Source organism: Solanum stenotomum, chromosome 11 (genome assembly GCF_019186545.1).
Source record: "Solanum stenotomum isolate F172 chromosome 11, ASM1918654v1, whole genome shotgun sequence".
In the NCBI taxonomy this organism is placed as follows: Eukaryota; Viridiplantae; Streptophyta; class Magnoliopsida; order Solanales; family Solanaceae; genus Solanum; species Solanum stenotomum.
The window spans coordinates 6656160-6682280 of NC_064292.1; the positions used below are offsets into that span (position 1 = coordinate 6656160).

General features: G+C 33.8%; 4 protein-coding genes across 4 annotated transcripts in view; 2 read left to right on the plus strand and 2 right to left on the minus strand.

Moving 5' to 3' along the window:
• LOC125843569 (uncharacterized) overlaps window positions 1-26121 on the minus strand; it is a 224888-nt gene that overhangs the window by 133959 nt on the left and 64808 nt on the right. The gene's annotated exons all lie outside the window — the stretch shown is intronic.
• On the plus strand, window positions 261-9682 carry LOC125843546 (protein TIC 100). The gene is made up of 11 exons (XM_049522660.1): window positions 261-959; window positions 4038-4109; window positions 4247-4336; window positions 4424-4597; window positions 4976-5066; window positions 6140-6205; window positions 6281-6347; window positions 6505-6608; window positions 6714-6840; window positions 7942-8684; window positions 9174-9682. The coding sequence occupies exons 1-11, from the start codon at window positions 301-303 to the stop codon at window positions 9492-9494; spliced, it is 2514 nt and encodes an 837-aa protein (XP_049378617.1). The 5' UTR covers window positions 261-300; the 3' UTR covers window positions 9495-9682.
• On the plus strand, window positions 17287-18393 carry LOC125843562 (uncharacterized). Its single transcript, XM_049522687.1, has 2 exons — window positions 17287-17893; window positions 17976-18393. The coding sequence occupies exons 1-2, from the start codon at window positions 17485-17487 to the stop codon at window positions 18170-18172; spliced, it is 606 nt and encodes a 201-aa protein (XP_049378644.1). The 5' UTR covers window positions 17287-17484; the 3' UTR covers window positions 18173-18393.
• Window positions 20056-25794, minus strand: LOC125844584 (pentatricopeptide repeat-containing protein At2g15820, chloroplastic). Its single transcript, XM_049523897.1, has 3 exons — window positions 25763-25794; window positions 24326-24929; window positions 20056-22802 (listed from the first exon to the last, which is right to left on the minus strand). The coding sequence occupies exons 1-3, from the start codon at window positions 25792-25794 to the stop codon at window positions 20922-20924; spliced, it is 2517 nt and encodes an 838-aa protein (XP_049379854.1). The 3' UTR covers window positions 20056-20921.

Consider the following 26121-nt stretch of genomic DNA (forward strand, 5'->3'; position numbering starts at 1 on the left):
ATTTAAGTTTAATTAGTTAAGTAAAAGATTGTCAATAATTTAGAAATAAAATAATTTATGTTGAAAAGTGTTTTCAAGCCTTTGTAAAAATGATACTTCATATATATGGGCTAAACTTTAAATATGGTCCAAGAAAAATGGCTTAGCCCATCTATTTTGGCCTGCAGCCTTGGTTGTACAATACATAATCCTACAGGTACAACCATCTATTGCATATATATAAACTATCGGAAGCAAAAAAATTCTCACACCTTATCTTCATCTTCTTCAGTCTTGCTACTGTCTACTCTCTATTCTCCAATGGCGGAACCAAAAGAAGTAAACTCAAACAGTTTAGAAAATGAGCTCAACCCAGAAGAGGAATCCGACAAAGAAGAAGAAGATGAAGAAGACGAAGAAGAAGCAGAAGAAATTGAAGAAGAACCTTCTTCGCCTTCTGAATCGGACGAGTCGTCCGATTCTGAGTCGGAAACCGAAGAGGGTTTCCGACCAATTACTCGTCCAGGTGAACCAGACATAGATGATGAAGAAAATGTTACTCCAGAAGCAAATGTGAAGCGTTTTATGAGAATCCTCAATTCGAAAAGCAGGAAGAGGGAATTAGATGAGGAAGAAAAAGGGTATACTTATCATGAAGACTTGTTTGATTTTCCTTATGACCCGGAAAATTGGAGGGAAGAGGATTTGAAAGAGCTTTGGGGAGATGCTCCGATTGAGATGACGAAACCTGGTTGGGACCCGAATTGGGTTGATGAAGAAGAAGATGATATTATTGCAGAAGAAATTAAAGCGGGTCGAGACCCACCAATTGCCCCGTTTTATGTACCGTATAGGAAGCCGTATCCTGTGATACCGGATAATAATTATGATATTTCGAATCCCAAATCTGTGATTGAAGAGTTTGATAGGATTGAGGAGTTCTTGAAATGGGTTAGCTTCATTTTTGCGGATGGTAGCACGTAAGTCTTTTGCTCTGTGGTTTCTTTTTTTTTGCCTTTTGCTTTATAGTTGAGGTAAAGATTGTTTTTTTCCTTACCAGAATGGTGAACTTTGAATATGAATATGATTGGTTATATGGTTTTAGCTGCTCCTTGAGTTGAGAGTAGTAAGGCTTGTGTAGACTCTATCCTCCCCAAAACACACTTGTGGGATTGCATTGGGGATGTTGTTGTTGTTGTATATGGTATTGGAGCTGAATAATGGATAGTCTGCTAATGTAGAGGAGTTCTTAAAATGGGTTAGCTACATTTTTGCTGGTGGTAGCTGGTGGTGATCTTTTCAATTGTTTCGCTTTTGCTTTATTGGTTTGTATTTGCTTTACAATTGAGGTAAAGATTGTTTTTTTTTCCCTCCAAGAATGGTGAACTTTGGATATGACTATAGTTGGCTGAATGGTTTTAGCTGTTAGTGTTACTGTTTATAATCATAGCATTGAAGCTGAATAGTGGATTGTGTGCTTGTATTCTTTGTGCTAATGTAGAGAAGTTCTTTAAATGGGTTAGTACAGTTTTGCTGATGGTAGCTCGTGAGTCTTTTGATCTTTCTTTTCGATTTTTCTGCCTTTGCTTAATAATGGGTTTTGTATTTGCTTTACTAAAGATTGTTTTTTTCCCTACAAGAATGGTGCACTTTGGATATAAATATAATTGGCTATATGGTTTTAGATGTTAGTGTTACTTTCATAATTATAGGCATTGGAGCTGAATAGTGGATTGTGTGCTTGTATTCTCTGTGCTAATGTGGAGGAGTTCTTGAAATGGGTTATCTACATTTTTGCTGGTGGTAGCTCATGAGTCTTTTGCTCTTTTTTTCCCCCTTTTGCTTAATGGGTTTCGTATTTGCTTTATAATTGAGGTAAATATTGCTTTTTTCCCTTACAAGAATGGTGAACTTTGAATATGAATATAATCGGCTATGTGGCTTTAGCTGCTCCTGGAGTTGAGGGTCTATTGGAGACATCGTCTCTAGGGGTAAGGTCTGTGTACATTCTACCCTCCCCAGACCCCATTTGTGGGATTATACTGGGTATGTTATTGTTATTGTTGTATATGGTTTTAGCTGCTAGTGTTACTATTCATAATCATAGGCACTGCGGAGCTGAATAGTAGATTGTGTGCTTTGTATTTCTCTGTGTTAATGTGGAGGAGTTCTTTTCCCAAGCTAAAATTGGTTGTGTGCTATAGTTTTCAAGTGACATTGACCAACATTGTTCCTATATAGCTTAGGTTTAGTCATTTCCATACTCTAATGTAGTGTCTAGTTAATCGTCTTCCAATTTCACTCCACAAATTTGGTGAAAGTAAATCTTGAATAGAGAAATTGGATGTGAATGAGATGGAGGAGATTTTTCATAGTAAGCAGAGCTTGTAGTTGGAATTTGGAGATTTTTATTTCCTCAGCTAAAGAAACCTGAGTACTAATCCTAATATGTTAAAAATTCTCTGTTATGCTTATACTTTCTATCAAATGCTATATGTAACTTGGGATAAAGAGGAAGGATTAGAGGAGTCTAAGTAAAAGTCGTTACGTATCATCCATTTCCCAAGTTTGGTAATGGAATAAATAGGAAATTGGAATAACAGCGGGGAAGCTGGGTACTTTTTGTTAAAGGTTGTGTTTTCTTTTGGTGAAGCTCTCATTTATAGGGTGTTAAAGATGAGAAGCTTTGGAATATGGTTTAAACTAGAATAGGTCTTCATAATGAAGCCTAACTCCTAAATGAACAATTGGAATATAACTTGGTGTCTAATTGAAAGAAGTAAATGATAAATTTGATTGAAACAGAAAAAACAACTTCTGATGGCTACTTGTAAGAAGTATCTTATACTGGTAGAACACTTCTCATATCAAAGTAGGTGATTTCTGATTATTACTCCCTCCGGTCCAAAATAAGTGATTTTTTGGGATGTTGTACACCCCTTAAGAAAGTTAATTAATTACACTAGTCAAAGTTTTTTTGACAATATATTACCCTTTTGCTTTACCCAAACTCTTCTTAAAAGTAGGGATTTGAAAACCCCACTAGAGAGGAGTAACTAGAAAAAATAATTAATAACCTCTATGGACTTTGTAAAGTTTATTTATTTTGGACCTAAAGAAAAAGTGTTGAAATTCACTTATTTTGGACTTGAGGGAGTATATTTTTGGACATGTTCAATAATTATGATTAACACATCTGCAAGTTTACAGCCCTGTTCATTCTTTGCTGACACAATCAAAGAGTGCATCATTTTAGAGGATCCCATCTGTGGCTATGTGTTCATAAGATGCTAGGTATCAGATGGTCAGATTAATATCATTTTTTTTCTTGGATTATCTCTAGTGTTAGATTTATTTTTTAATTCTTTTGGCTGAGGATATTCATTTGAGTAAATTCTAACTTTAGATTTATCACTTGGTGTATTTGTTTACATCATTGTTTTCCAAAGCGTGCATTTTATTGTCATTTATATCACTTCCTCAAAAATTTTAATGTTCTTTTTCATAGATAATCAAGGTAGGTCTCATGGACCGTTTCCAAACTTTGGTCCATCCATATTCTTTCTAAGGTTGATGTTTTGTAATTTTGACCTTCCAACTTCGCAATATTGAGAAACATGAAAGATGTCCTTTTACTTTATTCTTTTGAAAGTATATATCTCGTTGCATCTTTGTTAGGCCTTCAACTTTGGGTGTTATATGTACTACATGTTTACATGCCTGCATTACCGTACTGATATCTGGAATTGTTTGCCTATTCGTGTTGGCATCCTGTAAACTAGGTTCTATTTTATTGCCATGATCGCGGTTTCACTTTGTGTTTGGGAATACAATGTCTTTGTTAGGTTTTGCTTCCCCGTCTTGGGATCTCTTGTCAAATTAATGTTGTCTTATGTCTTACTACTCCAAACTTCAGTAAATATATGCTTTATTAATGTTAAGCAATGCTAATGTGACAATTAATTGCTACCATTTGGTCACGGTTTAGCTTTTCTTCCTTTTTCTTCTTGGTTTTAGATGATGTTATCAGTAAAGAGGATGACCTTTTATGTTTGAAGGTATGAAGGCACTGTTTGGGATGACTTGGCACATGGAAAAGGTGTTTATGTTGCTGAGCAAGGGCTGGTCAGGTTTGTCAGTATTATTTTTACTAGTTGTCACTTTACCATTTGCTTGGCGTGTTTAATTTATATTACGTTGTTTGTCAGGATTTCTTTAACTTTATGTCTGCATCACATCATTTGATATTTCTTTTTGCTTCTCACAGGTATGAAGGTGAATGGCTTCAAAACAACATGGAAGGTCATGGAGTTGTTGAGGTTGAGATACCCCACATAGAACCCATCCCAGGATCCAAGTATGTTTATGCTCCAAAATGTTGCCCATAGATATTTTTTGCTTTGATGTTCTAGCTTTCGTATTAAGTAGTGTAATTGTTTCCCAGACTTGAAGCCAAGATGAGAGCTGAAGGCAAGATTATAAAGAGAGACTTCATGTCCCCAGAAGACAGAGAATGGCTGGAGAAGGATATTGAAGATACTGTGGAGCTAACAAGCGGAAGTTATGAAATTCCTTTCTATGAGAATGATGAATGGATCAGGCAATTCGGCAAGAAACCGTAAGTCTTACGTGCAAACTGAGAATTGATGAGCGTGGAAAATCTCATCTGTTTGCGTTATTTATCTGAAGCGCAGCCTATGTTAGTTGCAACTGATACTGTGTCTCGTGCATGACTTGACTTTTGATATCTCTGTCATTGAACTATAGATGTTTTCCCCTTTAATTCTAGTAAAGTCTTTTTTATTATCGTGTTTTCTTAGTCAAACTCTGTAACATGTAGAATTCTTTTAATTTGAGTGATGGATTAATCTATCCTTGTTCTCTTGCTAATCTACTGTTATCTCTACTATGTATAAAAATGGTATAACTGGTGATTGTAACTCAAGGACACAAACTTACATGCTAAACTTGGTTATTTATCATGTTCTTCTGATAGGGAGAAGGGGCGATATCGCTATGCTGGCCAATGGAAGCATGGAAGAATGCATGGTTGCGGTTTATATGAAGTTAATGAACGCACAATTTATGTAAGTTCCTGTCAAACCTTCATTCTCGTGTTTGAGATCAGAAATTCATTTATCCAATAAGAAACTTTAACAAATTGCACAAGATTCTCATTCTCACTAGATAATCTCCAGCCTTAAAGGAAAATCATGGCATATGATTTTGACATGAGGAGAATATATTTAACTCTTAAAAACAGAAAACCTTGTAATTTAAACAAGATATGAGTCAATGAACTTATCTGTAGTTCTTACTGCAAAATTTGTCCATCCTTTGCCCCACTGGTGGAAGTTAGGTTTGTCTCTTAATGGTCGAGAAAAATCAAAGAAGAACTTTCAAGAAAAGAGGCAGAAAACAGGGGGGGAGAACTGGTGAAGAAGACAGTTTTTAAGCTAAACTTTGGTTCTCTCTCTCTCGGCTTATATAAGGTTGTATATGGGATATCTTCTGAGCAGTTTATTAGTATAGGTTGCTGAATATGAAGAAAAAGAACTCTAGAAACCCGATTCCCACTCCAGCTAATGGAAAAATGCCTCTGAATGATCGTAATCATCGATAACCTGTGCTCGAGAGATAACCGTCCATACATTGATAAGGGATGTTCTGGGAGAACCTAACCCCCTTGGAGTTGGTTGTGCGGGAAACATCAAAAACTCATAAAAGCTTTACCACTAACAATACAATCAGCTTATAGTCCTCACATTATAGGAAAGGTCAAACAACTCATAAAAGCTTTACTACTAACAATTCAATCATCTTATAGTCCTCACATTGAATTGAAAATACATAAAATTTAAGCTCCCAATAACTCATTAGCAGCAAGATTTATGACAAAAGCTAGTTACAGAAAATGACTCTTTTCTTGTAATTTTTTTCAATAACTACTTCTAAAATTAAATAGAAGCGACAGTTTTAAGCTGACCATGGCAATATGAGCTCAAAGCTATGGAAGGAGGAGTCACATTCTGACTGTGCTCTCATAGACTCATCATTTTTGGTTTCAATTCAAGATTTTGATGCACATACATCTGTAGTGGCTTTGAGAATCTAGGCCCGATGATAGAGATCAAGTTAACGTTCTCATATTGTGGTGCAGGGTCGTTTTTATTTTGGAGAACATGTAGCGGGAGATACTTATGGATGTGATGCAGAAATTTCAGCGGTAATTTGAAGACTAAGCATATGCCGCTTAGGTTTTTAGCTGAAGCTTATGAAATATTTACAGCATTTATTTCAGATGCATGCAGGTATAGCAGAAGTTGCAGCTGCTAAGGCCCGGATGTTTATTAACAAGCCTGATGGAAGTATGTAGTGTTTTCTTATTTATCTGATTTATGTGCTTCCCCCCGTGATTAGTTACACTCTCATCAACTTCCCTACTATTATCATCGTTCATGAACTTGTTGAGTTGGTTCAAGGGCTAATGACTTTTCTAAACCTACTTTGCCTGTTCCCTGGTAGTGGTGAGAGAAGAGAGAGGCCCCTATAGTGATCCTCAACATCCATATTTATATGAAGAAGATGATGTGTGGATGGCACCAGGTTTCATCAACCAGTTTTATGAAGTGAGTTGAAATCAAACTTCAGTCTGTTTATTATCTGTGCTGTTATAAAAACAACCAAACTTAACAGTTTTTTAAGGAAAGTTAACTGAGTCACTTGATACGCAGGTTCCTGATTATTGGAAAGCATATACACATGACGTGGATGAAGAGAGAGAAATGTGGTTGAACTCATTTTACAAAGCTCCTTTGCGATTACCTATGCCTGCAGAGCTTGAACATTGGTGGTCCAAAGGTATGATTCTTTTAGTCATTCTATATCATCTATCAGGGATGGTCATGGGTAACTTTTGCCGCAGATGTATGTTCATTGCTTCTAAATAGTCAACCTTCTGCTGTCAACATCATTGAGAAACATCTATGAACAGCCATAGTAGTTTAAGGTTTTCTACCTTTTGATATTAGTGTGTCACAGATTATTGTTAAGTATGTTACAAGAAACATGTGTACTTCACAGTGCACAAATGCTGTGTGAGAAGGCTTGAACGGGGATTCTATTGGAAAGAATTTAGCTAAAAAAGAATGTGTTTGGTTTCCTATGTTTGAAACAGATGCTATATTCCTTTGTCTTGGGCAGAAAAAATGATTTCACTAAGAAAATCAAATGTCTGCTACCAAAACATGTAATTTATTATATTGTTTATTTTTTTTGATAACCGAATTTATTATATTGTTTATCTGGCTTTCATAAGACTCTTATTACATCTATTTCATATTAGTTAGGCATAATACATAAACCAACACTCAAACTTAGCCTTGGCTGGCAAGAAATCCCTCCAACTTTGAGTATACACATCTTGACCCTTCAACTTGTCTCCACTGTGTCAATTGAACACTCCAAACTTACAAAATGATCATCTAGACATCCCCGAAATTTATGCGTCACGTCAGCATTTGGTGTCCAGGAGACACAGTGGGGACGAGTTGGAGTGTTTAGTTGCCTGTTGAGACCAGGTTGAGGTGTTGAGTTGTGCACTCTCAAATTTGGAGTGCTTGCTTGCCAACTGATGCCAAGTTTGAGTGTCTGTTTATGTATTATGCCTTCATATCCGTTCACCTAAAACACTTGACACTTGCCTTAAATAATAAGTTTTCACTTCCAACAATTCGAATTAAAAATAAATGATTACTACTATACATCATTTCAAGTTTGATTTTTCTTTTCAACCAACTTAATTCGCCCACTGCTATGGATACTGAGTACCATAAAGTAGATATACCTGCAGTTAGTACTTCTCAGCACTTATTTTTCTGTTCAATTGTTTAAAACGACCTGATAACTATTCTCTCTTCTGAAGCCCTTTAATTTGACTTACCTTTTATTCCCCTTTATTAGATGAAAAGCCGGAGTTTATTTTACTTAACAAGGAACCTGAGCCTGATCCTGAAGATCCTTCTAAACTCGTCTATACTGAAGATCCTGTCATCCTGCACACTCCGACTGGAAGGGTTATCAACTATGTGGAAGATGATGAACATGGCGTACGATTGTTTTGGCAACCTCCTGTAAAAGAGGGTGAAGATGTCGATCCTGATAAAGCTGAATTCCTTCCCCTAGGATTTGACGAGTTTTATGGACGAGGTGGGACTGTCAAATCAGATAGTGTGTGGAAGCGGTTTGTTAACTCAGTGGAAAATGCATGCAAACCAATGTTTGACAAACTTCAGAAATGGACCGAAGAGAAGAAGAAAGCCGGTGAGATGAAGATAGAGCTGTTGAAAAAAGAGTTGGAATTTGCAGAAGCAGAATTGTCTCTAAAGGAAGCGTTGGAAGACATGGATGATGAATTAAAAAGAATGCAAGAAGAGGAGGAAAAGAAAGTTGCAATGGGAACCCAAGAAGAAGATGATATTGTACCTTCTGAATCAACAGATGAACTAGAGAAAACTTGGGCGGAAAAGAAGGAAGATGAGGAGGAGGACGAGGAGGAGGAAGACGAAGAGGAGGTTACTGCATCAAGTTTTGGATCTGCTGACAATCAAAGCTCAGCTAAAAGTGACAAGAAGGATAACAGATCTGGAAAGGCTCCGTTTGGAGCATCCTCTTTGTCATTTGCTGCCTGTAGCCTGGTTCCCACTGTAAGTTTGAAAATCACTTAAAGTTTGGATAGCGAAGCTTCGTCTATAGAGATTATGTTACAGTTATAATTAGTTTCCTAAAATGAATCTAAAAATGTTTATCATCTGAGCAGCAGTTTTGATAAACAGCAGTGAATTATCATTAGCATCGCTCACCATATCACAATACATAATACTATCTTATCAAAAAGTTTATATCGAACATGCTGCAATATGAACGTAGTTATTTGAGAAACTTGAGTAATGATGTCTGGAAAAAGATAGGCTTTAAGGGATATCAGACAATATTCGTCTTATGTAAGGACTCTCTAAAAATGCTGTAGCAGCCGTGTCGGATCCTCCAAAGTACACCACTTTTGGAGGATCTGATATGCACCAAACGACATATTTTGAGAGTCCGAGCAACATAGCTTTGCAACTATAGAATAAACAACATCCAGGTACTTCGGAAATCTTTTAACTTCATTACAATTTTCTTTTGGCTTGCAGGTGCCACCTAAGCTACAGCATACATTTACGGCTTGGAAGGGAAAGTTGAGTCCTAAACCATCATCTCCATTGTCCAACGCTCCATCTAATGTTCAAGAATTTCCGAAGGAGCAACAGACTCCAGGCTCAATTAGCTTCCCTTATGCTGTTGCACAAAATGGAAGATTAAGAGCTGTTAGTCAAGCACAGATGCCAGAGAAGTATATCAGCAAGTCGCATATCAGAAACCGCTCAAAGCAGAAATCGTCTTCACAAATCCAAGGATATCAAGAAGAGCTTTGCTTCAACATATTATCATTACACACACCATTATCTTTGTAGTGAAGCTAATTTTTCCTTCCTCTTCCTCATTCATTGATGAACAACTTTGATCAATTTTGCAGTGCAGCGGCGAATTGTTTGATTCGAGCTAGGCATATCCATGTGATACATTTTTTACACCATGGTTGGTGATTGTAACATGGAATTGTTACTCTTTCTTTCATATGTAACATGTATTATTATCATCACTTGTTGTTCTTATCATTGCAGTCCATATTGCTTGCACATTCATCTTTTTAGGAAGTAAAGAGCTGAGTTTGTGTTTCAGGTCCATAACAAAGGAACTTTCATAATAGATGAGCCACTACCCACAGAGTCATTTGGTACCTGTGCTGGTGGGAGATGGGCGGTATTTCGTGAAATTAGTTGAGGTGTCTACATGTTGATTCGGACACCACAATTATATATAGATAAAAACATAGATGAGCCACTACCCACTTTTCTTCATGCCTACCTAGTCTCATGAGAAGGTTAAAAATTACAATTTGCATGTTGATCTTACAACTAATGGGCTAATTTGAGCTTAATCTTATATTATTATTATTTTGAGTAATGAGTTATATGCATTGTCTACTGTCTATAAAAGAAATTTTATATCATTAGGCCAACTTTACACATTTTAATAGGTATTTTGGTTTGTTACAAAATCACATATTGAAGGAGGTTAACCTTTTTTTATTTTATTTCACAACCTGTATTCGCTTTGAAGTTTGATTAATTCCATTTTGTGACAATAAGTTTCACTTTTGAAGGTAAATTGCTTTTCATCGAAAAAAGGGAGGATCACATGTGGTAGTTGAGTAACCAAATAGGTGCTTATGATGAGATGGATGTAATTTCTCTCAGTTATAGATCGTGTATATCTTATATCTTATATGAATTCATAATTTCAAATTTTGAATTTGTCTTTAGATCTTGAAAGATGATAAATAAAATAAAAGATTTTGTCGAATGTCCCTTTGTAATATGATAGTTATTTAGTAAATGACTTTTTTCTCTGCTCTCTCGCAACTTTTGGACTTTTTAGACAATGATCTGAAATTTTTAAAGGAAAATTGTATATAATAGCAAACTATTAATTCAAATTAAATGCTATAAATATAGTTTGATTTAATTGTACCCCATAGCAAACTATTGCTATTTAACCTCTCTCCTGGTGAATCTCGCTCGCCACTCTCGTTCTCTCCCTCGCCTCTCTCGTTTTTTATACAAACGCAAGTGTATAAAGTGTGTTTGTGTTTGTATAAAGAGAGAGAAAATTGTATAAATACATATATTTTCGTTCCCCTCTCTCCCCTCTCCCAGATCTCGCTCTCTCACTTGCCTCTCTTACTTTATACAAAAACCGCAAATTGTATAAAATGTGTTTGTGTTAGTATAAAGCGAGAGAAAATTGTATATGTACATATTTTTTCGTTCCCCTCTCTCCCCTCTCCTAGATCTCACTCACCACTCTCCCAGATCTCGCTCTCTCACTTCCCTCTCTCACTTTATACAAAAACGCAAATGTATAAAATGCATGAAAATTGTATATATACATATATTTTCGTTTTCCTCTCTCCCCTCTCCCAGATCTCACTCGCCACTCTCCCAGATCTCACTCGCCACTCTCCCAGATCTGGCTCGCTCACTCGCCTCTCTCACTTTATACAATTGATCTTTTTGTATATGTATACCATAGCGAAATATACATATTTATGTTTGCTATGGAGCGCAATTATGCAAAGTTTGCTATATCATACAAATATGAATTTTGTGTTTGCTATATGTGAAAGTTATCCCAATTTTTAATGAGAAAAATTCGACCATTAACTAAAATTATATAAATTATTATAAACATTAAACGATAATCTAATATTTTATACGTAAGGTTGAACAACATATGAGCAAATATTAGATTTATTTTTTCTTCTTAGCTAAAAGATAAACATCACACAAGTGGTGACAAGGGAGTCTCTCCCTTCATTTTCCTCATAAATTTGGCATATTATGACATATTATGTCCCATGATGAATTTCATTTTGGACCACTAAAAAAAAATTGACAACAAAAAATAAAAAAAATAAAAAATTCCTAGGCAAATGCATTTAACTTTGACATTATTAATTCCTTCTATTCCTTTTTTAAAAAATATAAGAAATAGTTCCTTCTCCAACATGCAAGTGTGATGAGGTAAATTAACATGATTTGTCTTCTGGATGTCAATATTTTCAAACTTCAATTATACATTAATCACATCATTAGAAGAAATAGTAAATAATAAATAATTGTTCTCTTTTCTAATGTACAGAAAAGAGATTATGTACCCTTTTTTCCTTTTCTAACATTTTAATTTTTACGTGAGACTTTGTTCATATGCATCCAACAATTTCCCCGTTAAACTAATTTGCATGACTTATTCCCATTCATATGCTAATTTGGATGTTAATTATGTGTCGCTCAAGATTATTCGAGTATTTATGAACGGCAAGCCCACATACTTCTTTTTTATTTATACATCTTCAAGCTACGGGTAAAAATAGTAATCAGGCTCAAAGATAGACAATGAAAATAAGCATGGCTCTACACCATCCCATGTTATTTCCACAATCGTTACACCAGATCAATAGCTCTAAGTAATTGATGGAATTAACGGACTCAATGATACTCTTAACATGATGTAATATTGTCCAATTTAGATTGAATCTGTATCTTTTTTTCAAAAGACATCATTCCATTAAAATATTCAACATCTTATAATAAATAACTTATTTGCCTTTTCTATTTTCCGAGTAAAACTTTTTCAGATAGATTCAATATATTTTTACATTAACTTTAGAATTCATATTATTTAATTTTGTATAAACATCGTATACGAATAAATCTTTCTTTTTTAAAAAAAAATTGCATGCCAAAAGACAAAAGGTCAATAATAGAAATCAAAATGAGAATAATGTGCTCAGGTTAAGATGATCAAGGCCAACCATATAGAAATATGCTAACCAACAATTTATCTACCATTACAAATGGACACATGATATTTTCCCAAAATAAGAGACATAAAGTGACAATTCACAACATTTTACGGTACCTAAATGACAAAAAAATATCAATTTGAGGGACCACTTCACTATTTCCTTCCAATAATTGCACCAAATGGTCGACATTTCCTGTAATTATATTTCTCATAATCCTAAATTTTAAAAATAATTAAGAAATCAAATTAATGGACAAGTGAATATCGCCCCCCACCCCCCACACACACTCACCTCGAAAATTGATAAATAAATTTTATAGGATTATTTTCTTTTACGAAATCGATAAATAAATTTATAGTACTTTTCATATAGTTTTTGAATATCTAAAATTTTTGTTTAAAATATTGAATTAACGTAATCTAATTTAACTTTAACAATAAGTCAAATTGACTTTTGTACATCGCAACATGACAATTAAAAATGGACGGAGGGAATATTTTTAAAAAAATTGGGAATTGAATTTAGCACTTTCTGACATATCTTGTCTTTTTTATAGTATACTCCCTCCGTCTCATTTTATATGTCACCTTTTTACTTTACACTTGCATTAAGAAATGATATAATTTTACCCTTCTACCCTTATTTAATGTTTTCTTAAGTCAACTTTATTAATAAATGACAAGATTAATTAACTATTCTATCAAGGGTATAATAGGCAAAATATGATAATTTATGCATAAATTTTATAAAATGGTAAATATTGTGGTCCAACTATGTATAGAAAGGGATGACATATAAAATGGGACGGAGGGAGTATATATATATAAGCATAATTGAAATATTATTCTTTTCTTTTTTGTTACTAAAATAATAATTTTATAACTATAATGCAATAATCTGAAAGTTAGATAATTATCTGTAATTAAGTATGTGTATTTTTTCAATATATTTGGGCACTCAACATTAATTAAGATAAAAGTTTTTGACTTGTCTTTCTATTTAAGTCCACCTAATAATAGTCAATTCAATGACATTTTTTGGGTTACTTGAGCTTTTTGGCTTGTTTTTTCACACATTTTTAGAGCCACTGAACAATTAATTCATGGTGGGCTAAGAATTGCAAATTTTGGAACAATTTGAAGCAAAATTGGAAGTTTTGAACTGATTGTTCTAAGTGTGACAACTTAAATAGAGACTATTTAAAGTTGCGGTGGAATGTTAAAGTATTTTTTTTTAATCATAAGTTTCAATTTCGAATTCTGAAAATAGAATCGTCTTTGATTGAAGTGTTTCATACTCCAAAGTTAAACTTTCCAACGTGAATCTTAAGTCAATCAAAATTTAATATAAATACTGAATATCGAATATATCAAACACAAAATATCACTTGAACTCAAATCTATTCAACTAGCTCTTAACAAAATGTAAGACCAATCTCAAAACTAACATAGTCGAAAATCCGAACCGCTAAAAAATTAACAGCCTAATTAGATTGTCATGATATGTCCCATTCCAATTAAATTTTAGTTCCAGAATATTCTACCAAAAAAAATAAATACAAAACAGACAAAAAAAAATAAAAAATAGGACTGTTACCTAACAAGTTATACATAGACCAAACTCCTTTATTATTTCACTCAAAACCTCCCTAGAATACACCTACACTAGACATACTTAAAGGCAAGACAAGTCTCGAGTTTGAGTCCTGAAAAAAGAATTGTAATTAATAGATAGTATTTGTTAGGATTTTCCCCTGATTTTTTATCTTATTTGAAATTTATTTTTTTCTAAAAGAAAAGATAAAATATTGCCATAAATATTTTTACTTTGCATGAAAGGAAAATATAATTATCTTCCATAGTTGGTTTATTTTTTTCTTGGAGGAAAATGTTGGAGATTTATAAATTGAAGATCCTTATTCTCATAGCAAAATACAATAGAATCCACAATATAGTCGCTTAGAGAATTTTGTTTATGGAGAGATTTTCTCTACAGTTTCTATGCTTTTAATTAGTTTTTAATTATGTAGGTCAGTTGGTCATATCAATAATAATATCATGTTTTTAGATAAGTTTTGTCATCTGATTTATCGACTAAGTGATATGCAATTGTAAGCTTCCGTATGATGCCCTAATCGCTTTCGAACCCAACAATATTTTGTTCTTTAAAATGAACTTTTTAGTTATTTGAATCAATCGAGTTTCAGAACAGATTTTGAGTATTACATAGAAAAAACTCAAACAAATTAATTATTGAGAAATATTTGAGATATTTTTTATTATCAATAAAAAATCTCGAGTTTGATAATGACATAGACAAATTAATTGTCGATCTATTATCACAATTCAATTTATATTTGAATTTGGATATAAAGTTGTGGAGGTTAGAAAGGTATATAGTCAATGTTGCAAAATGATGTTTTAATTCTTTGCATTATTTTTAATTGTATATATAAATATTTTCTCTTCCTTTTATCTGAAACATAACATGATAAGATTTGATTATGACCTAAATTCATCCACTTTTTTAGAAAACAAATTCATTGAATATTGTTAAATGATCACATCATACTAGTAACACAAGTAATCTATATTGAATTAAGTTCTAAATTTTGACATGAAATATATGTGAAAACTATTAAAATTTTAATCCAATAATAAAATAACCACAATTTTAAAAGTGTAATGAATCTAGTGGTAAATATTTAAGGTTGAATACTTGAATCCATCAAACCTAATGGATTTATTTTATATTTTATTTTAATAATAATAATATATATTCTCTAGTGTGCAAGTAACTTAATTATATAGGTAAGAAGGAAAGAGACTAGGTTCGAACAACAAATTAAAAAACATTGAACTTGTCTTAAGATAATTCTTACTTAATTAGTTCATTAATTTAAACTCTTTATATTCATAGTATATCCTATTCATATTATATGATATTTTTAGAATACACAAATAATTTCTTAAATTTATTAATAAATTTCATTCATACACTCAAATTACGTCTTGTTCTAATTAAACACTTGATAAAGTGGTTTATATTAGACATTTTCGGCTTTGATTTTTGGGGAAAAAATATCTGCGTGTTTTAAGTGTCTATTAGATAGTTAAGTTAGCCATGTAAAATATGTCATATCTTTTAGTTATACACATCAACTTCAATTAGAACAGGCGTGAGGTTTTATGACTTATCGAGGCAAGTGTGTATAATTAAAGGTTGTGACATAGTTTAAGCGATTAACTTATCTACATACCAGACATTTGAGAATGCACGCAAAAATATTATTCAAATTTGAGGTGAAAATATCTAATATAAATATTTTATCATGTGTTCAATTACAATAAATTATAATTTAATTATCTAAATAAAATTTACTAACAATTTACGAGGTCGTCGATGTCTTATCTCTAAAAGTAAAAGAAGTTGCTTTGATATACACAAAAAGAAGATCAATAAAACATTACTTTCTCCATCTATTTTTATTCGTTCATGTTTTACTGGGCACAAATAAAATGACATGTTTACTATATCACCCTTATTAATAACGCTCATTTTTTCATTTATATGACTCACTTTTCTTTTTATCAATTATAAAAGAATGACACATTTACATATTTAGTAAAAATTTAACTTTCAAATATTTATTTTATAAATGAAATAATTTATAATCACACAAACTTCTATAATTTATTTTAAACCATACATTACAAAAGTAATTTTTTCTTTTATGTCAAGTTAAATCATATCATATAAATTAAAACGAAGAAAATATAACTTTATAAATTATTTAACTATTAAAATATATATATAAAATAATAAATTATCTTGTGAAAAATCATTAATGGTAAAGGGAAGTGTTTTAAAAAAAAAAAATGGAATGTTTGGAAGTCACTATCATGGTACACGTGTCCTTATTTAATTGGACTATAAAGCCACCATAACTTAAACGTTTTTATACCACATACCGCTAAGTACTCTCGCGAAGCAATGATCCGTTTGCCACGTGTCATCTAATATGGGTCCCATTACCATACTCGCCACTCAAATCTTGATAGGTGTTTGGAAGTAATTTGAAATTTTGAATTATAAAAATATGAAAATCGTAGATTGAAGTAAAAGATTAATAGGTAGTTGTATGATATTGAATTTTTCTTATCAATGATATTATTATAATATTTATTTCTTAGACTTTCATTTTTACTAAAATTATATGTTGTTTCCTTTTCATTTGTTTTCAATTTCATGTTGATTGTTATTAGTATAGGTATTTTATACGATATTTATTTCTTTTTTTATTTATTTGATATGTTTTATTTGTGCTGAGGGTCGGACATAATTTCTATACTTTTTATAAGATAAAATTAAAATTATGTACAAATATACTCTCACTTGTAAAATTTCACTAAACTTGTATATTATTGTTGTATCAAAACTTTTTCAAATTTTATGCAACATTACCAAATAAGTACTCCTCATAGTCCACAAATAATAGTTTCCTTTATACACGCCACATTTTTATTTTTAATCTATGTAAAAAGAATGTTACATTTTTTATAATTGGAAAAAAAATTAACTTTAAAATTTTACTTTTATTATTAAATGAAATAATTTGTAGTCGTATAAATGGTGAGAAAGTATTTCAGACAACAATTTTTGAATAATCTTCCTTTCAATCATAAATTTAACTTATTTTAAATCAAATGTTTAAAAAAAAAACGAAAAAAAAATAATATTTATAATTACAAACTTTTACATTAAAAAAATTATTTTGTTCTTATTTAACAGGAATTTCAACCAATCGCAGTGAACCTTATCTTCTTCATCCCCCGTATAAATAGGAGTAAGCGGGAACACCATTTTCTTCAATCGTAAATTAGCCCCTCTAGTTCATCTGAATTACGCTTCTGCCATTCTGGTTATGTTCACTGCCGGTCACCGGAAAACTGAGAGCCACCTCTCTGTACCTAGATTCTTCCGCTACCGTCGCCTCAGGTAAACGTTAAAATCTATACTTATATATAGCGTAAATGCCTTCTCCGAGAAATCACCGGAGAGGAGGTAGTGAGGAGAAGAATCGGAAGGGAAAGTTATCGGAGAAATCAATGTCGTTTCACGTACAGAGTTCGGAGAGCAGTACGTCGGAGTTGCTGCGAAGGCCGAGAACAGTACCGGATTTGCTCTCCGCAGGTAGAATTTCAGCCGGAACCGGTAACTGGCCGGAAGTGAAGGACAAGTTGAAGCTAACGAAGTTGCTGTTGAATGTTACGATTCAGAGAAGTATAGGTCCTGTACATGTTCTGATTTCGCTTGAATCGACGGTTCAGGATCTCATCGCTGCCGCTCTCCGGCAATACTCGAAAGAAGGAAGGCGGCCGGTTCTTACATCCGTCAATCCCGCCGATTACGATCTTCATTACTCGCAGTTCAGTTTAGAAAGTAAGAACTGTTCGATTGAACATTTCATCGCTGAATCTGAACCGTTGATTTTCACGCCGAACTGATATTTTTTTCGTTCCAGGTTTAGACAGGGAGGAGAAACTGATCGGATTAGGTTCTAGAAACTTCTTTCTATGCCCAAAAACGTCAAATTCCGACGGCGCCGGTGCCGAAACATCGTCTTCTTCTTCTTCTTCAAGCTGTGCAAAGCAAGCTGATAAAGCTACTGCTACAAAAATTTCATTGCCTTGGCTCAAATTCATGGATTTCATGCGGTGAAAGAAATAATACTCCAAATCTGTCACTGTAAGTTCGAAATCCTCATCAACCAGTTGAAAATTCACGTAGCTAATTAATCGAGCTACTAAGTTTTAAGATTATTGTACATTACATGTTATATTTTATACTATAGATTAATTTTCGAGTATTTAGAATAATGTTTTGATGTTGTTTTGAAGTATGAGCAGAAAAAATAAACATTATTTGTCACTTCCTTTTTATTTCGTCTGATTAAATTTGAATTTATATAGAGTATTATAAGGCTCATCTTATGGAACAATGCTTCTGACATGATTTTTATAATTCCCAGTACTCGAATTTGTAGTCTTACCATAATTTATATCGATCTTTCTGTCACGTTACACATGCAACAAAGTGTAGAATTGTTTTTTTGCATATTATATATTTTTCGATATCCATTTTGTGAAATTGAGATTGGGATTTCTTTTATAGCCAACAGTATTTTCAAGTTGATTTCCAGCAATAATGTGTAAAATAATTCAGTGCCTTACTAATCGAGGAGGGTTACATCGAAACTCGAAGCTGATAAATGAAAGGATGCTACCAACTTTTCATAGTTGAAATTAAAATTTTAATTTTATTGATTTTAAATTTTAGAATGATAATTTCAAATATTAATAATTGTATTTATAGAATACTACAAATTTTCTATTTGTAAATATTCTGAATCCACAATTATTGTAGTGTCTACTAACAAAATCTTTGAAAGATTCCATAAAATTATTGTGTTTACTATATTATGGTCAAATAATATTTGAAAATTTGTGCTTCCACGTGATAAATGTGGGACTATTTTGGCTTTTTAATATGTACCACAAATTAAAGAAATGAATTGATGTTGTGTCTATTCACTAGTCACTAATAATATGAACCAAATTGGAGCATATAATTGTATGATTTGCCCTTTAAACTTGTCTTGATTTTTTTCCTTTTGAACTTATGTCTAGCGGAACGTTACTTTGTGGAATTATATGGACTCAAAAATATAAATTAAGAAAATGATATTTATCTTTAAGGATAATAATTAGAGAGCAACACAAAATAGGAGCAAAAGTGCAAATGATCCAAATAGCAAGTGTACATAGGACCACAAGTTCTACAATAAACTTGAAGAAGGATAAAGACACAACAGAGATCTTTTTATCGAAATTGATTAATTTTACGCTGATTGTCAATCTCCGCAATACCCCTCCTTTAATCGAACTTGGAATCAACAATTGTAAGTTGTTAGCAAGTAGTGAACACTAGACGAGCTCATAAGTATAGTACGAAACGCGTTTTATCTATAGAGCAGAGCGACCTCATCTTACTTGCTTGCTTCTATGCAAAGGTTCCAACAATAATACAGTGCAGTGGATAAGGTTGTTTCTCTCTTAATCAGACATCTAACTTTCCCAATGTCTGAATTTCGTTGACATTGAGTTGTACAAACAAGAAAGATCATCAACCCAATTCAGTAAGTAGAACTAGCGTCAACTGATCACTTCTCGCCATGTATTTGAAAAATAGCAACTATGATGGACCTCAACTGATATCTCAGCTAACATCTTGAATTAAATTGAAGACAACCACGAGCAAGAAGTATACGTTTTTTTTTTTTTGGAGATCCCACTCCTTTTGCTCCCTTGGTGACTCGAACTTGCAACCTTTGGGTTGGAAGTGAGGGGTGCTTACCATCCGAGCAACTCCCTCTCGTCAGAGGTATACGTTCTTTTACAGTTAAAACAGAAAAAAACTGTTGGTCTCAGCTCTAAGAAAATGTGCTTTAGCACTTGTATTCATCTCAAACTTGTGATTTTGAACACAAATGCAAGGAGGAAAATCAATATGCAAGTATTATTGATGTCTAAAAGACCAGCACTATGTCATACCGATTGAGGATGAAAGAAAATCAGCAGCTGTTCTTGGCATAGCCCACTACAAATAAAGGAACATCTGCCAAATCTGTGTAGATGATATAGAGCAATGTAAGAAAATATGGTAAACTGATTCCGCCTCTATTCAGCACATGTAGCAGACTAGCTAACCGTCATCTTTGTAGATTGTTTTGAGTCGACCACACAAAACACATGACTTACTTTTCCATATACTCTTCCATAGACCAAAAGTAAGATGATTAGTACCTGTGGGCTGTGAGTAGCATCTTGTAACAGAGCTGACTGTGAATGAACCACGGTCCTGCCGTCTACAAATTAACTGATCATTACTGTTGTTCGAACCAGAAACTGAGGATAAAAGGTTGGAAAAGAGTACTATTTTCATGTAGGATCAACATGAAACAGAGGAAGCACTATCTACACATGAAAATCAAAAGGAACGAAGAATTGTAGCTTTCTGCTCTGACATCAGCTTTATCATGACAATTGCTGCCACTTATGAAATCAAAGGTGAATAGAGTTTCTTTTTTCCTGATATGTCAAAGGTGATTAGAGTTGTGTACCGAGACGTGTTATACCCTATGCTTTCAACTTATGCAAACTGTCAAAGAATGTGCTATATACCAGAGGAATATGTACAAGGTTATTCTAGAGCTAGTTTACATATATGGTTTTAAACCTACGATTAGACACGTCACAAAAGATAGTGTTGAGGTAATGATACCTGTCAGAAGAAGGTGGTCAGGCACCTTATCAGCCACAAACTTTTGCAGCAACGTTTTTAATCTCAAATAACCTATTACACCTTGCAATAGAAGGCATACAGACCAATACATCAATCAGACAAGGCTCTATGACGTGTCAGCATCGCTACACTCTGAATTCTTCTCGTCAGTCTCCGAGCCACTGTCAAAATTGATACATTGGGTTTCCAGGGATCCATTTGAGTCGCCACCTGCTTTAAGGAGTTCCTTTAATTCATCAAGAATGAAGGGCTCTACCACCTTCCAGAAGAATGTAGCATTGTCCCCCAGAAATCCTATCCAAAAGACTCTCCCCCTCTTTTTTACTCGGCAGTCTAATGATTTGGCTTTCAGTGCTTTAAGAATACTCACAACACCCTCTGAACTTCCCTTTACTCTCAATAGAATATCACCAGATGATGTCCGGTAACCACCATACATATACCAATAAGCAAGAACGCGAGGTGACAACCATCTATGTATGAGTTTTGGTATACAAGGGCGTCCATTGGGCCAGAACTGATCAGCATAGAAAGTAAAATAAGAATGCGAAATGGTGGTAAAAGAATTAGGAATGTCAGCAGTGCTATCCACCATCGTATCATGAGAGCCTAACCACTCGTGAAATTCATCATGTATGTGTCTCTTAAAAATGGAATGGATCCTCGACTCTTCATTAAATTCATAATGGATTGCATGCAAACTTCTCTCTCCATCTGATCTAATTTGCACACCCCCAAGAAGCAACCCCGTCAAAACCTCTCGTTGTTCTGGTGTGAGCTTCAGCCTAATAGGTTCTTCAACTACTTTCTCCCGCAAGCTAAGAACATAATCAAGTCTTTCCATCAATGAAGATTCAATCTCAACGTCATATTTCTTTTGGCGCATCAAATTGTATATCTTTACTGCCTTCACATACTCTCCAGAGGTCATATAGCCTCTCAAAATACTGTTGCAAGCACGAGAATCAACACCAATTGCCCCATTACCACGCATTTCATGGAAGATTTCTTCAGCCAGGCTCAGATTGCCAGTATTCACCAACAATTCCAAATAAATGTTAAAAACTGTCAGATTCGGATGGCAGACTTCACGGTACCGGAGAAAGGTAGATTCCAGTTTCTCATGTAAACCTGCAACGGAGTACATCCTCATCAAATCGATGAATGATGGGACCAGCTGTTTCATACCACTGTTTATGAACTCGGACATGATAGAATCTGCAAGGTCTAGTTTTTGATATTTAGACAACACCTTTATTATTTTATGGTATGCTGCAACGGAGGTGGAACCCAGTTGTTCCTGCATCCTCCTATATACTTTCAAAGATTTTGTAGGTTCTCCAATCTTTGCATATACTTCCATACGATAGACAAAAGCTTGAGAAGGAGGACTGCCATCGATGGAGAGAAGTTTTGACCAAGTTCGTTCGGCTTCCTCCACATTCCCATCCTTCGAGCAAGCTCTTAAAACTGACACAATTACCTCTTTGCTCTCTTTAATTCCTCTTGATCGCATTTCTGCTCTTAGTGCAGCAATTCTTTCCATATCGACCACATCTTGATAACTGTGAAGCCATATAAGACCGCCGAAAATATCTTTGTGTATTTCCAATCCAGAGGAAGTCAAGTTCTGATATATAAATTCAGCCTGTTTCAGAAAGTGTTTACTCTCACTCGATGCCTTTCCCAAAAGAGCTTTAAACAGAGAATTGTGTAAGTTAAGCCGAGGCTTATAACCTCCCAAGTGCACCATGCGATTGTAGATGTTACAGGCTTCATCTAACACTGATGGTCCAGATGAACTAAGATAGGCAATAATGAGAATATGGAATGTAGATTCACAAGGCACTCGTCCCTGATTAATTATGTCATCAAAAATCTCCCGGCACTTCAAGTGCTTTCGTTCCTTCCCCAAGTAATCTGCTAGCTTCGTAGTTAGTGCGAAATCAAATCGAAACCAATGTTGCTGCATCATCCATTTGTAAACCTGCTATTTTGCACCAGACACTGTTAGATCTTTGTGATTTAGAGTTTAGACACTATTATTTCAAATACATAATAAAAGTAATTAGGCATCGGACAAATGGAAAAATAAGTTGTTTAACAAAGTGGATGCAATTAAATGTAAAAGCTTTAGATTTCAATTTGAGGAAGCAAGTAAAATGCCAATAGCTACTCTTCCTTAGACATTCCAAATGAAAAAAACTCGGCACCATGGAGTACGAACCTATTGAGCAATTTTCTTAACACTGGTTAAAGTGCAAAAACGATGAAATACTAAACCTTGACAAGACTGGCTAGTACAAATACCTAATGTATAGGTACAAAATCTTAAGAAGCACAAGTACCTTATAAGAAAAATCAACCAAGAACAGAGAAAAGGCAATTTTCTACACCATTTGTAGCAAATATCGTTGACATAATAGTTAGTGAGATAAGTGAAGCCACTAATGATCAACCCAAATATTATACCAACATAACCAAAAACACAAAAAGATACAAACGTTTTCTATAATAAAGAATTGACTAAACTAAAGCAAATGAACACATTACCCTAAAAGAAGCTTCATTTTCACAAATACACACAGTATAACAGAAATTATCTCCACAATCTATAGCAAATTTCTTCCACATAATAGCTACCGATAAGTGAGGCTACTAATGATCAATCCGAAAACTTTTACCAACATAACCAAAAACACAAAAGATAACAACTTTTTTAAACTAAAGGAAATGAACATCATTACCCTAAAAGCAGCTTCATTTTCGCGAACACACATACAGTTCAACAGAATTTTTCTCCACATTCTCCAAAATTTATATCAAATTTCTTCCACATAATATATACTAATAAGTGAGGCTACTAATGATCAACCCAAATACTTTTACCAACATAACTAAAAGGCATAAGACATACATATGCCTTTAACTTGGCATCAACTTGTATCTATGTCCTTCAACTTTGAGTGTGCACAAGTCAGCATTTAAGCTCATAGGCAAACCCAGGATTTAAAGATTTCGGGTGCATCAATATTACCTTAGCTCTAAGCTAAACTTAAAAATAAAAACAGTGAAAAAGGGCTTTAGCTGGATTCAAACCCGGTTCTCAGGAGTGGTTCCCCTAGCTTGTACCAACAACACAAGGGCACTCATATGTTTTTCTTGGGTGCAATGCTAATTATATCCTAATTTTTGACAATTAGATATACATATATATACATGATTTTTTCAAAGTTAACGGGTGCACGTGCACCCTCACTTGCAAGTGTGGGTCTGCCTCTGCTTAAACACGTATAAAGTTGAACAATTAGACACGCGTATCCTAACATAAGACATCACGAAAGATGCCACATAGGACACATCTGCAGTCTGTCTACTTGTTCAACTCTATACTAGTTTAAATGTGTACTTATGCACACTCAAAATTGAAAGACATATGACATAGATACCAGATGTCAAATAGGACATGTGTGTCTACTTGTTCAACATTAAAAGAAAGGAACACATTACCCTAAAAGCAGCTTCATTTTCGCGAATTCGCATACAATGAAGAGCAACAAAAGTCCCATCTTCTTGCCTAATCCACTTCCTTTGTGCATTCAAAATCCTAACCATAGTAGGCGTCTTATGAGCAGGAAGCTCTTTACAAAGCCAAGCTAATCTTGCCCTACGCCATTGATCAGGAATGTCCTCTAATTCCCTCACCTCAACAGCTGGGGTTTCAAACTTCTTCAACTCCACAGAATCAAAAGAATCGTCAAAATTGAAACTTTCAGCAACCCCAGAAGCAGAAATGGGGTCCCAATTGTCGAAATCAACTTGGGTTTCTTGGGAATCCAGCAGAAGTTGTTGGGGTGAAGTGGAAGATGAAGAATAGGGGGTGTAAAGGGATATTGAGGGAGACAGTGAAAGGGGTTTTAGGGGAAGGAAAAAGGGTGATGAAGGTAAGAGGTGGTGGCGATGATGCCGGCGGCCGCCGTGGTGGTGGCGGAGTGGGGAGGAGGGAGGGCGGAGGACGGTGGACATGGAGGATTGGATAAGGGAAGTATTACATAACAGAGGAATGGACTTGAAGAGTAGATTGGTAAGCTTGTCGGAGTAGTCCAAACATAGCCTTATTCATTGCAAATGTTTGGTTTGATTATAGTTTGGTTGACTTAAAAGTAAGTCAATTTTACCAACCAGAGTTGTGATGGAGTGGTAAATACTTCTTCCTCCTTAGCCAAGAGATCTCGGGTTCGAGTCCCCTTAGATATGTAGTTGCCTTTGTTAGGAAGCGCTTTACCTCAATGTGGGATTTTTCGGCGCGAATTTGAATTTAATCGGGCTTCAATGTGGATACCGGACACCGAATGGAAAACCAAAAAAAAAAAAGTTAGTCAATTTTATAAGTGACTTTTTTTATTTTTTAAAGTGTTTGACAAAAATAAAAGTAACTTAAAATAAGTCAAAAATGACTTAAAATAAGTTAGAAACTGTTTGACAAACTTAAAAATAAGTTTAAAATTACTTAAAATAAGTTATGAACCAAAAATAGCTATTTATTTTAAGTTATTTTTAATCTTGTCAAACACTTTCTAACTTATTTTAAGTCATTTTTTGACTTATTTTAAATTATTTTTGTCAAAGACTTCCAAAAATAAAAAACAAACTTAAAAGTAGATTTGATCAACTTTTAAATCAATCTAAACACCTTCTAAGTCATACCTTATATAGAATAATCTTATGCTTTGTGAACACTATTAAAAAAACAAAAATAAAAGACTATAAATATGGCCATATGGGGAACAAAAATTAAAAACTAAACAACTTTTAAATGCTTGCCATAAAGTGGCTACCTGATATAAATAGAAAAAATTATCTAATATACAACTTATTTTATTGTATTTTTTAAATTTCCTGTCATTTAAAAAAATTACAAAAATTTTCTCTCATATTCTCAGATACATCACTTTATGCGATGTATCAGTTAGATACATTACTTTACATGATATATTTGTCGAATACATCACTTTATACGACGTACGTATTGGGATGTTGAGTGATGTATCTAAAATTGAGACGCGATATATCGGGACGATGTATCTAAAATCGGGACGCAATGTATTGGGATATATCGAAAACCAAAACACGATATTTTGAGACGTTTTGGGATGTTTTCGAATTCCACCAAATTTAAGGAATTTTGTAATTTGAAAAAAAAAATAGGTATAAGATGTAGTAATTTTTTTATTTTTTATTTTTTACTCTTAACACTATGAATTTGTATAAAATTCTCATATAAATAACAAAAAAAAAAGTTAATA

What these genes read in the sequence shown, in the direction of transcription:
- LOC125843546 (XM_049522660.1), top strand. Translation starts at nt 301, where the DNA reads ATGGCGGAACCAAAAGAAGTAAACTCAAACAGTTTAGAAAATGAGCTC. An exon ending in GCTGAGCAAGGGCTGGTCAG is followed by an intron (nt 4,110 to 4,246) that starts GTTTGTCAGTAT and finishes TGCTTCTCACAG; the next exon opens with GTATGAAGGTGAATGGCTTC. An exon ending in TCATCAACCAGTTTTATGAA is followed by an intron (nt 6,609 to 6,713) that starts GTGAGTTGAAAT and finishes CTTGATACGCAG; the next exon opens with GTTCCTGATTATTGGAAAGC.
- LOC125843562 (XM_049522687.1), top strand. Translation starts at nt 17,485, where the DNA reads ATGCCTTCTCCGAGAAATCACCGGAGAGGAGGTAGTGAGGAGAAGAAT. An exon ending in CTCGCAGTTCAGTTTAGAAA is followed by an intron (nt 17,894 to 17,975) that starts GTAAGAACTGTT and finishes TTTTCGTTCCAG; the next exon opens with GTTTAGACAGGGAGGAGAAA.
- LOC125844584 (XM_049523897.1), bottom strand. Translation starts at nt 25,794, where the DNA reads ATGTATCTAACTGATACATCGCATAAAGTGAT. An exon ending in GATACATCGCATAAAGTGAT is followed by an intron (nt 24,930 to 25,762) that starts GTATCTGAGAAT and finishes GCAATGAATAAG; the next exon opens with GCTATGTTTGGACTACTCCG. An exon ending in AAAATGAAGCTGCTTTTAGG is followed by an intron (nt 22,803 to 24,325) that starts GTAATGTGTTCC and finishes GCAAAATAGCAG; the next exon opens with GTTTACAAATGGATGATGCA.